At 36.6% G+C, this 12,925-nt stretch overlaps 1 protein-coding gene across 7 annotated transcripts in view; it reads left to right on the forward strand.

Moving 5' to 3' along the window:
- GSTCD (glutathione S-transferase C-terminal domain containing) overlaps window positions 1-12,925 on the forward strand; it is a 73,850-nt gene that overhangs the window by 5,096 nt on the left and 55,829 nt on the right. For all 7 annotated transcript variants that reach the window (XM_072861530.1, XM_072861526.1, XM_072861532.1 and 4 more), the window contains 3 exons: window positions 3,926-4,357; window positions 6,029-6,490; window positions 12,251-12,505. In XM_072861530.1, coding sequence (XP_072717631.1) covers window positions 3,926-4,357; window positions 6,029-6,490; window positions 12,251-12,505 — 1,149 coding nt within the window. The remainder of the gene's footprint in view (window positions 1-3,925; window positions 4,358-6,028; window positions 6,491-12,250; window positions 12,506-12,925) is intronic.

The raw sequence follows: 12,925 nt of genomic DNA on the forward strand, positions 1-12,925 counted from the left end.
ACAGCTGCCTTTGCTTAACCCTTCTCCTCCCCCTCACCTTGATACGAGAATCCCCCTTTAAATTTTTTTGTGAGTACTTTAAAAAAAGAAATCTGAGTAGCTAATGAATGTTTTATGAGTGAGTGGTATTGAAAATTTTTTGCTTTTAGATAAATGCAACTTCGGCATGTGCGCAAAACCTAGCTAAAGGAGGATCTAGCTTTTGGAAAACTTATTAAAAACAACTGCCTATCCAACTAGAAGAAAATGTAGAAGTGGCGCTCATATATCAGAAAATTCAACAGCAGATATTCCAACTTCCCTAAGAGCCCTGAGATTCTTGTCAGTGAGCAATGAAAGCTCTGTTTTTATTTTGGTGTTAATATAGCTACCTGTGTTTGAGCAGCTAAACTTCAAATCATACTGAGCATTATGCTTACCTCTGTAAACCTGTTCACTGGTTCTTTGTGCTTCATGGAGGTGAATCGTACAATTCTGCAGAGAGTTACTGGAGAACTTTTTTGTCCTTTTGGGCTCATGAGTGGATAATTACAGGCAGGTATTGGAGGACTGCTAGCCACTCAGTACAGTAACTCATGTTGTACTGGACAGTCTTAAGTCAGAACCCCTCTCATAGGCTATCTAAGCTTATTTTAAGCACTGCCAAACCTGTGTGAGGTGGCTTTACCTGAGGAAGGAGAAAACAAGAAAGAGCCAAATCAGAGTCTGAACTGACTCTGTGGAGAAGGTGTAACTGACAAGTTGTGGGACTAGAGGGTACTAAGCTGATTCAGTGTGTGATACCAAGACCGGCTGACGCTGGGTCTGAGCCTGAGCCAGCTGAGGCTGGGTCTGAACCACTGTCAAAACAAGTAATTTCCTGGGCTCCCTGTCACCTGCAGTTGCACATTTCTACCATGTCCTTTACATGGGCACGTTTGTGTCTATGTGCTGAATGACATTAATTTACTGCTCTGGCTGAGGGGGAAGAAAAGCCTTGGCCTTTCCTTCCTCCTCAGAATAATTTTTTGTCAATTCTGCAAAATGTTTTGGTTTTTACAGTGTGAGCACAGTGCTGCTGTGTAAGTAAATCATGGATGTCATTGTTTCTGTGTTCTTTCTGTCTTTGTAGAGGTTCATTTACGTTCAGAAAAATAATTCAGTCTCTCTGGTATAGTTCACCATGTTCCAGCTGAGTAGTGGTAAATTACTGTGTATGTTCACAAAAACCACTTTGAGTTTTGAAGAAGTTAGTAGCCACCCTCAAGCTGTCTGTCCCAGCTGTCTCCTGAGGTTTTCTCTTCAAGGCATTTAGAAGAACAGACCTTTCCTGAGTGTACCTTTGCTTTAGTGCAAAATCCAGAGCCTTACCTAAAATGGTTGAGGGAAGTAACTTTAAGTTAAGATACTATGGGCTAAAAGAAGTGGGCTGCATGCATATTCCCGTTTTCTGACACTGTCAAGAGAATGGAGTGGGTAGCTCTGGACAACATCTGCTTATCCTGCTTCAGCAAGCTCCTGGTATTGGTTTATCTGGTTTGTGTGACTTCTGTATGTGATAGTTGTGTAACTGAGGATAAGAGTAGTTGAATTTGACGAGACAAATTTTGAGTCAAATTTCAAACTTCAAGGAGGCAGGTGGGTTAATAGGATAGTGTCAGCAGTGGCATTTACTGGGTTGAATACAGAACAGACCAATAACCAACAAGTCATATCCAATCAGTTACTGTCTCTGGGACTGACTGATGGCTGCTATTTATTACTCATTGCCACTGGGTAGAAGTAATTTTGTTCAGCGGTTTGGAGGAGAATTCACATTGACCCTTTTATCTACCAGTTTTCATAGCAGGACATTTTTGTAATTTTAATCAGTAGCCTGATTAAGTAGTACCTCTATTTGAGCATCTTTCAAGTATTTATTTTTTATTTTTAGTCTAATGATGTATTTTCCTCTGTGGGGAAACAGTGCTTCAGAGCTGCTACTCTGGATGAAAATGGGCAAGGGCCGGTGTACCTATTGAGAGTACCTGTGTGGTGAAGAGGTTAATGTTTTACTTGTGCAGGCCTGAGTGATGGATTTGGAATAATTTGTAAGAAAAGGTGATTAACAGATGGAAACTACAGAATAATATACTTTGGAAATAGGAACCTCTTCAGAATTTGCCAAAATATTTAGCAGTTCTATACAGCATGATAATGACCAAAAAAGCTGATTGAAGGTCAACCACAAGAAAAAAATCAGTGGTGAAGTGATATGTAAGGTGAATATGTATGTCTGAGTGGCCAGGAAAAGATGGGGTTGTATGTTCTATGGGTTCCCATGGGAAAAAAAACCCAAATGCATGAGGGTACTATTTAATATTGAAAGAAGTACTATAGTCAAACATACGAGTTTAAATGCTAGTAACTATGGATTTAGCAGGTAAGACTAACTCTTCTTGACTAATCTCCTCAACAGTACCTTCACTATATAGTTTCTTCCACAGAGCTGTACTTAACGATATTGAATCTGTCTTGACTTACAAGTCAAGATTCATAAAAAAAAATAGCTTTTAGGAAAGTAGGTATTTCATTATGTATTGTACTATTCTTTGTGTGTCAGGTGTATTAATTAAACAAAAGCAACAGTACTATTATGTGGAGCCACTGTTGTTCTGAGACAAAGTCATGTGATAGAATGGTTTAAAAATACTTCACTATAACAATTGTTATTATGATCTTTACTTAATGTCAGGTGGACTTGATTTTATTCTTCCACTGCCTCTTTTTGGATAATTGATTTGGCCCAATGATTGATGATATAAAATAGTAAATTTGATGTACACATCAACATGAAAAAAAAATTCCAATAATCTAGATATAGCAAATGAAAACCTTTTTTTCTTTTTAAATAATGACATCATAGTCATGTAACTGTACAGAGACCTTATTAATATAGACAGTTATTTGAAAGACTGATGCTGTTCCAATGTCACTTGTGCTTTACATATATATATATATATGTATATAAAAAAACATACTGGCCTTTCTTAGCAACATGCAAATTTCTTTCTCTTATTATAATAAAGCTTTCTTCTATAATGATTGTTTTAAGAGTGCCATCTAGTGTCTAAAGGTTTTCAATACGAGTTGTGATTTGTAAGTTAATGGGCAATTTTATTGAGTGATGGAGCAGAAAAATTATTGCATCATTGTTTTATATTAAACTGGTATGGAATAGTTTAATAGGAAAATGAATTTAAGTTTTTAATATAATGAGAAGACATTAATTTCAGCTATGTTACTGTTGTATTTAACTGCTTTAAAGTAGTTGTGTGTTTGAGATGTTCATGTAGCATTCTTGAAATGAACGGGTTTTTTTCTTCTTATGTGTCCTCTTGACCTTCAGTTAGTATCTTGCCAGGCTCTAGATTAATATTTGATACAGAAACCAATATTATTTCTCATGGCCTAAATGCCCTATATATATGCCTTCTAACAGTTACAGAAAGACAAGTGTGTGCTTTAGGAAACTGACTGTTGTAGATATGTGCTCAAGAACTTGTTTTTTCAATAATATATGGTTAATGTTGTGGTAGATTATTGATTTTTTTTTTTTTTTAAAAAGCCTTGCTATAAAATGTTTTTAAACTAAAAAATTTAAAAGGAAATATTTTCTTTTGGTTTTGTATTTTCTGTTTAATGTCAGAAATATGCTATAATGTAAAAAAAATTTTACACAGATCATTTCCCTATGAGTGATTTGTATGTGAAGAGAGTGTATATGTGAAACCATTCTTTTCTCTTGAGGGGCCTGCAATCCACTTATTCAGGCAGGATGTCTTTAATAGTGTCTTATGTTAAAATCAGTTTTAGCAGATAGTGGAAGGACCACTGTTTCAAACCCTCTTTTTTGTTCTAAATTCTGTATTCTTTTATGAATGTTGTGTTCTGATTTCTGTTTCAGGAACTTCAGCTCAGGAGGAAGATGAAAAATAGTGTCACTGAAGAACACTTATATTTGGGTTTTTCTCATCAGTACAGAGATAGTATCTTTCCTCTTCATACATCTATTTCACTGTTTTTGCTATCCTACTGTGACTGCAAATTATTCAAAATTTTCTTAGTGCCGACTGGTGAAAATGTGGATGATCAGTTTGTGACAAAAAACCTCCTTGGCGATCTTGAGGTCCATTTAATCTCCAGAGGTCAGCTTCCAGTGGTTGTACAGAGCTGCTGTTTACCTGCTGTTGTTGTGAAAGATGGCAAGTTCTGCCGAGCTGGGCTTTCTGTTGTCTTAAGGCATATAATACAGAAAACATATGAGGCAGATCCATCTAAAAAGGATGTTCTGGAACTCTTAGGCTTTAAGAAGACCTGCTTAAAAGCTTGTGCTGAAGTGAGTGCATCTCTTTCTCTTAGATACATTAATAGTTTTTTTTATAACAATTAAATACTCTGAAGTAGACTCTTAATATTGATGTAAACAAAGTTCTTTTAGTAAGAAACTTACTTTGCTTAGAAAGTGAAATTTCCTCAATGGAGAAGTATCTGTATTTTGGCATAAAGATGAAAAATAATTATTTTTAAAGATACTACTTTTTATCAGCACAATAAGAACCTTAAGATTCAAAAAAATGGGTTGGATCTTTGTTTCATGTCTAGCAGTATAGTGTCAATGAGTTATAAAGTACAGCTCTCCCAGTTTGAAGTAAACTAAGAAATACCTAATCTATTGTTAATTTTGATTTCAAGACCACCGTATACTGTTAGTCTTCATCACTGCCAAGGCACGCTGCTGGCTTATGTTTAGCTTATACTCACCAGGATGTCCAGGGTCTTTTCAGCAGAGCTGCTATCTGGCCAGGTAGTCAGTCCCTAGCCTGTACCATTACAGGGATTTAGTCCATCCTAGGTGCGAGATACTTTATTGAGTTTCGGGAAGTTCCTGTCAGCCTGTTCTCTAGCCTGTGTAGGCCTCTGTGAATGGCAGCCCTTTCTTGGTGTTTGACTGCTCCACTCAACTTGGTGTCGTCCTTTACGTGAGTGTATTCCACCTCCCCCTCTAGGTCACTGGTAAAGATAGTTAAATAGGATAGGCCTCAGCATAGACCCCTAAAGAGCTCCACTTCTAACTGACCTTCAGGTACAGTGTGAACCATTAACCACTACTACCCTTTGAGTTGATATTTCAGCCCATTTATCACATAGCAGTTTACTCATCTGGCAGTTCATCCATCTAGACTTGCCTTCCTTGCCCCTCTCAGGAGGTTGAACTCCACTATTTCATGATTGCTACATCCATGGTTGCCATTGATTACTGTGCCTCCAACCCAGTTCATCCCTGTTGGTGAGTAGCAGATCTGGGGAAGCATATCCTTTTGTTAGTCCATCTAGCACTAGCATAAAGAAATTGTCCCTGACATCCTCCAGAAACCTCTGATTCTAGTCTCTTCCTGGAACTGCTGGAAAACTTGATTCCATGTTTCAGATGGCTGCAAAGTGAGTAAACTGAATAAGAAAATACAAGAGTTTAAAAGTTTTAAAACCTTTAAGTATGGGTAATAAGAAAAAGAGGACAAGGATAAGAACATGAAAAAAAAAAAGTAATTTTTTTAAGATGTTGTTCAGTTAGACTAAAGTTTTTTGATGTTGCATGCTAAAAACCCACTAGTAATATAATGCATTTCCGTAAAATAAATGTGCTCAAAATCTTTTTGGTGTAATCTTCTGGTTTTATTACCAGCACTTGTTAGAGATGACATTATATAAATTGATCACAGCTTTGCTTCTCATGAGTTATGCAGCCACCCTAATCTTATGCCAATAATAAGGAATAAAAATACGCTATACTGGATAACTGTTCATTCTGTTATATGTAAGATTTAGCTTCCTAATTCTGCTATTGCAGAAGTAATATAAAATACTAGAGCTTCTAAGATTATCAAAGAATGTATTAAAAGCTGGAGTTACTTTGGCTGGAATTTCTTTGCTTAAAGTGTACAAAAAGGCACCCTGGATTTTGTTTCTCTTTCTGTAGAGACGTTAATTACATACATTTATCTGACAGGTTAGCCAGTGGACCAGGCTTTGTGAAATCAGCATACCTCTGGCTGTTGAAGGATTTTTGACGGCTTCTCCTGAGCACTGTCAGACTATTCCTCATGACATTTTACAGCTTGAAAGGAAGCTTGGAGAACCTGTCCGAGTACATAATGATGACAAAATTCGAAGGCAAAAACTTCAACAACAGAAGGCAGGTGCCAAGGCTGCGGTGCCTGTACTTGGTAAAGAAGCAACAGAGGAAGGAAAAACAGTGGAAATGCATGAACATCCACTCTCAAGTTTGGAACTAAGCATAGCTTTCTCCAAGCTACTTGTCCAGGAAGTATCAGATGTGGTCAGCAGGGAGGCCCCTCACATCAGGAGAACAAAAACCTCTGACCTTCCGCTTTTGGACCATGTTTTTGCAGAAGGGCTTTATTTTACCTTGGCAGATATAGTGCTTTTGCCATGCATCCATCAGTTCTTGGTAAGATGACAAATTCTGCAAATATTAAGTAGTGTGTATGTATTTTTTTTTAAGAACTGGAAATTTGTAAAATGTGTTAATTTAAAATACATTGTGGCATTCGCAATGTGAACTTAACCTGAAACTGAGGATTTATCTTTTTTTTTTGTACAAACAAAAAACAGGGATTGGTGAGAACACCAAAATTACTTCTAAATACATAGCATATCAATACTTAGTAAACACTGATAACTGTTAAAATATTATGCTGAAATATTTTGGCACCAAGTTGCCCAGAAGATTCCTCTGTGAAAATAATTAAAATGGACACTTAAAGTACATTCTAATATGCATAAAGCAAAAGTATTAAAGCATGAACCTATTTTCTTGTTTGAATTTAGTGTACTAGATTTATGACCATGACTCAGTGGATATTTACTAAAATGACACTGTTTTGTCCGTGAAGAATTTTTTGAGGTTTGGAATTTTGATTCCATCATAAATTGCAAATTTTAAAAGGAGGGAGGGTTGAGAATGGTATAATAATTTTAAAATACTATAAAGGATGTCCCCCATGAGAGATTTAAAATGAACACTTAAAGTACATTGTAATACGCATAGAAAAAAGTAGGTAAGCATGAACCTATTTTAATTTTGGTTTCAGTGTACTGGGGGGAAGGCAAAATGAATTCCTATCCAGTTTGTTGTCCTTTTACTACATGGGTGTTACCTGAATTGGAATTCTTTCCAGCAAAGACTTGAAACTTTATGTAACTTTATCTTGACATGGACAGATATGCCTAAAAGAAAACACGTACCTTCTAGGAAAGTACGAATGCCTTTTAGGGAGGCAGTGAATGGAGGAGAGAGATTCAGGGACTATGGTGGCTTTTTAGAGGTGTAAATCCTTGACTTTCCTTACGCATACTAGAGCTGAAGAGGTACTCGGGTATTGACTAGGGGAAGACTTCCAAAAGCTCGTTTGTTTATGTTGCTGGTATGTAATTTCTTGAGATTCTCTTGAGAATTATTTTTTGTCTACAAATATTTCTTTTTAAAATATAGTGTGCTATGACTTCCCATTTGCTTGTTTCTCCTAATAATAGGTTAGTTATTCTTAATCTCTGCTGTTGTTTTATTCTAGTTCCTAGGAATGACTTCCTTGTTTGGGAGGAAACATTCCTGTGTAGCCAACCCGGCTTTAGTCCCTCTCAAACGGGTGCTTTTTATCAAGCCCTCCCACAAAATAAGCCAGTTTCATTGCACATCTGTAGATAAAGATGGGTGTCTAGGACAGCATAATACCTACATATCAGCAAAGCTTTTATTCTTCTGTGCAGTTTTGTTTTTACAAAACTTAGTCTGTATTCTTTGTCAAGCAAGACTGATCACTGTGACCCTGCTCAGAAATGAGGTGTTGTGTCTAGGGAGCCAGCTTCTTTGGGATGTACTTCAGCCTCTGAAACTTCAGTAATCTGTAGTTTTGTCATTCATAGTATGTTGCTACTAAACTGTTTTCCACAGTTTGTGGAAGGTCCTTTGTTTACTGCAGTGAAAGAAGTTCCTTGGAAAAGGTTATGTTGCTAGAAGCTCTTGGAGTGAAGTTTATAACTGAAAAGTTATGATTCTCCTTGCAGTCCTATGAGATTGGCTGCTTGATTTTTTTTTCTGATAGAATCTTGTGTTACCAATATGGTCCAATAACATACTGATAGAAAGTCCACACTTTCCTTTAGGGGAGTTTAATGTTTTCCTATCAGATTGTGTAAGTATTTTGGAAATGCCAAGAGTGTGGTCTATTCAAAGATGCTCTTGTCTCTCTCCTCCTTAGCAGTCAACCTAGCAGGCTCCCAGTACTGGACAAACACCAATGGGCTGTTTTCAATTGTCTTCATCCTTCTCTTTTTCCTTCACATCAAGAGGTTTTCGCAGCACAATGAGGAAAACCGATGTGTGCTAGCAAAGTAATATGGACTCTCTATGTAGTGGGTATATGCAAAATTTCTTTCTGAGTGTAGGACTATTTCATGTCTTGTGGTGTGTTTAGAGATCTCAAAAGGTCTCCCAGTCTGTATATGGAGGAATTTGAAACCTTCAAAGAGTTTCACCGAGATGAAACAGGAAAAGCACTGACACAGCTGACAGTCAGGGCACCACACAGAATGTGGAAAACGGGAGAATAAATCTTTGCTCCCTGACACAGAATGTCATTGTAGAAACACTGTTGCAAGTGGCAAAGCTGATTTTATAAGTTCCTGCGCTCCAGGATGCAGTTTGTCAGGCTAGTGGTTGTGTCAACTCGACTGTAATTTGAATCAGTAAAATATTCATGTCTCTCTACCTTAACATCAATGATCTGTTAAAAGCTTATCTCACCCCTCCTGTAGGGAGAGCCTTAGTCACTTGGTTATTGAATCTTTTGTGGTGGATCTCTCACTTTGTACAAAATTTATCTGGGCCTGAGAAGGAGATTCCATGTTTGTGTGTGTTGGTGGTTAGGTTTTTTTATAGCACTTATCTAGTAAGTGCTAGTGTCTTGCAGATTCTGTTGTACAAATATGTTAACATCTGGATTGGGAAAATATATTGAAACATGTTTTGAGCCTAATAAAGCCGTGCAATTTGATTTTTATTTACTTTTTTTTTAACACCTCCCCCCCTTCCTTTTCTCCCTCTACGCTTTTCTCACCTCGGGAAAGAGGTAGGGCTTAGTAGTGCATGTGACTTGAGCTCAGCTTCAAAACCAGTTTTACAGTGGGAAAAGCTTCTGTGGCAAGACTGTGTAAGAGTCTTGCTCAGCACAATCTGTGTACTTAGTTTTATGAGGATGTATACACAGAAACGAATTAAGGAAATGACAACTGTGTCTTTATTTCCCATGACAATAAAATGATGCAACAAGGTTGCCTACTACCAGTATTCCTGCAGTTACTCTTTGAGATTGATAGCTAAGCTGGTGTCTCTTGCCAGGAAGAGCTCTGAGTGAAGATGGTATTTGCATTTTGATTTTGCAAGTTGTTTTGCCAAATTTGCCTTATGGTGTTTGAAAACAAACAGAATTCCTGGAGAAGATGCTGTCAGTCAGATTCAGAGAGACAATCTCTAAAATCAAGATAATTACTAACGAACATTAATAAGTGACAAATGCCCAATTTATAACTTCTTTAACCAAGATCATCATCCTCAGTGGATTTCTATATGATGATAGCAATATGGGAGACCAGAAGTAGGTTAATATGACTACCTTTGAATTAAGATGATGAGTTACTTTACATAAATGTTTATTAATTCATCCCTGCTTTGTTTGTTTTGCAAATCACATAATTGGGGATTGACAGCAACTTCTGTATGGATGATACTAAACAGAAGTAGTAAGACAAAATGCTTTCCTACTATTTTAAAAACTTTAATGTATTTCAGTCTTTATTTTTCCAAGGCCTTTTTAAATAAGAGCATAACTTTTTACAGTAATATTTGATTTACTGGTGCTAGGCATGAGAAGATTCTTGGATCAGATACTTAATTGATTTCAGCAATCCAATTGAAATTGTTCTGTAGCTGTACTGTGAGCAGCTGAGAAAGCTGTATTTATTTGCTTTGCATGTGTGACCCTTGAGCTCTGGTGGTCTGCAGCGTACAAACAATATATTGTATAATACATTTTTGTTTGCTCGTGCCAAGGATTGTCCTAAAAAACTGACTTTCAGTTTACTTTTCACCTAAATTATAAGAGCTCTGGGATAATGTTGTTTTATTTCTCTTCTCCGGTGAATGATAGTTTTCTAAGCAATTATACCTTGATTCCTCCAGCTATCATCCAAATTTAATAACTTGCATCTGAAAGCTTCTTGCAGGCAGTGGATTGAAACTGCTGTTGTTGATGGAAGTGCCAGAGTTTAATTCTGTATTAAAATGTTATTTATCACTTATATAACTGGACTTCCTGGATTGTGTTTAAAAAAATCATTGCAGTTGCACTTCCACTTTGCTTTAGGGTGTGAATAATAATGAAGTCTTCAATGGGTAGGTGTCTGGAAAGTATCATACAATAAATATGAGGAGACCTGACTAGCTGATTGTAATTGTAATTACCAAAAGTAAGATAATGAAGCTGAAGAGTTGTTTTTCATTGCCTCATTCTATTTCTGTTATCTTTCTGAGGTTAGCTTTGTTACCCTTTCTATTAGTTGTAACTGTTTAAAATTAATAGAAGAATAACAAAAGCTCTGTTCTCCATCTGGGAGAAACCACTATTCACTTTTTGAAATACAATTTAGAACACTTGTTATCAAGTGTAACAATGCCTCTTAGAATTGCTTTCCAAAATACTTCTTCCTTAACTGAATTAATGTATGTCTGCCTGTGTTACTATTGGGATATTGAATTATATACTAAAATTACACAGTTCATCCTCCTTTTGCTCCTTTAGCTATTACTGATTACTTGTGATTACCCTAAGAACATTATAAACACAGCATGCAAGAAAGCTGCTTGAACTTTTGTGTCATTTCAAGTGTTCTCTACCAATTCCTATTTCCACACTCAGGGACAGACTGGGGAGGAGCACTGTTTTTGTATGGCCTTTTCTGCCTTTTCCTGTAATCCTGGTTTTTAATTTTCTGCTTAAAGCAGGCGCAACATCACAGAATAGTTGAGGTTGGAATAATTGAGGTTGGAAGGCGCCTCTCGAGATCATCTTGTCTAACCCCCCTGCTCAGAGCAGGGTCAACTAGAGCCAGTTGCCCAGGATCATGTCCAGTCAGATTTTGAGTGTCTGTAAGGATGGAAACTTCACAACCTCTCCTGTAAGAGGGTGATCTTCACTGTTCCAAAACATTTGGGAGCCTGAACAAAAATTACTTCAGTTCACCAAATGCATCCTTTTTCAAATTAGCTGGTCTTCATGTAAAAATGTGATTTGGGTATCTTTTTTGTAATATGTGCATTGTATCCTTACTTAAGAATTTTTTTTTTACACTTAAAATTCTAATTTCTATTGAAGGCCACTTCATCTCACCATCATATGTACTTAATTCAGAAAAGAAATATACTAGTTACCATTTTTGTATAAAAATATTAAGATGGTAAAAAAGTTTCAGTAAATATATGATTTAAAAAAAAAGTTTTGGATTCAGTGCTAGTAAAAAAAAAAAAAAAGTCACAGATGTAGTACAAAGACTTTGGTAAAGACCAGGGGCAATGTATGCCTGTGCCTTTTTTGCTGTTACCACATAGTCAAAGGTATGTCAGGCTTGCAGTTGCCAGCAAAACAGCTGTCAGTGGATGAGCTTTTAAGGGCTGCAGGGTGCCTGTGGGAAGGAAGAGCATTCAGGTACCATAATGTCTTGCCTAGAGTTCAGTATTCATTGCAAATTACTGTTGTGTGGGTTTGTGTTTTGTTTTGTTTTGTGGGGTAGGGTTTTTTTTTGTGATTACCAACCAAAATTAATCATTCCCTTGTTAGGAAATAGCAGATAATTAAATTAAGAATATTATTTAAATTGTGTTTTCCTGTTACTGACTGAAATTAGGTTTAAAATTGGTCATGCAGACCTTTTCATCCTATTAAGCAAATGGGAATTGGAGATAAAGTCTAAATGGCCAACTGTCAATTCCACCTGCAGGCCTGAGCTCTTAACTAGCTAGCTTTTTGCATTAGCATCATGCTATGAGTAAGCATGCTCGGCATGGAGCTGAGCTCACTTCTGTAGTTCTTGCCTTCTTGTGGCTTGTAGGAATAAATTTACAGTAGCAAGTAACCTTTGCATTTTATTTTTCTAGGTTTCTAGCAAAAAACAAGGCAAAAATCTGGTAAATTTGCCTCTGATATCCAGTTGGTATCAAAGAGTTCAAGAAGTACCTGGAGTAAAGAAAGCTGCCGGCAAATGCAATATGGAGCTTCTCCAGCTTCCAGAATTAATGTCTGCTCCAGAGGAGGAGCTACAAAACCTCTCTTCAGTTCCTGATGAATTAGAAGCGCAGAATGAAGACAGTCATTTTATAGGTGGTCCAAGGCCAACTATGACTAAGTTAATGGTAATATAAGCTTTTTAATGAGTTATTTTTAACAGTATATTCTCCTTGATTTGGAATAGGTGAAATTTACTGGAATTGCAGAAGCTAAGTCTGACAGCGTTGAACGGTTTAATACATTTTGCCTGTGTTCTGTCTGATATGCATTGACTTAGAAGTGATTTTACTTTTTTCTTCTGTTATGATATTTGATCAATTCAGGAATTGAGCAAAGATAGGACTGCTAGAAGCCCTATCAATAATTCTGAATAATCAAAGTAACTTTTTGTTTGAATTGCAATATTGCATTCCTCTTTCAAAGATATTTACATAAAGGATGACAAAACCTGTTGTTATTATGTTTGGCTTCATTATTCTATTGTTTCTGTTGGTTTTTTGCTATTTGATTAGAGCTTTGAACATCTGGGAACTTTAATGAGTTTT

The sequence above is a fragment of the Ciconia boyciana genome, chromosome 5 (genome assembly GCF_034638445.1).
Source record: "Ciconia boyciana chromosome 5, ASM3463844v1, whole genome shotgun sequence".
NCBI lineage: Eukaryota > Metazoa > Chordata > Aves > Ciconiiformes > Ciconiidae > Ciconia > Ciconia boyciana.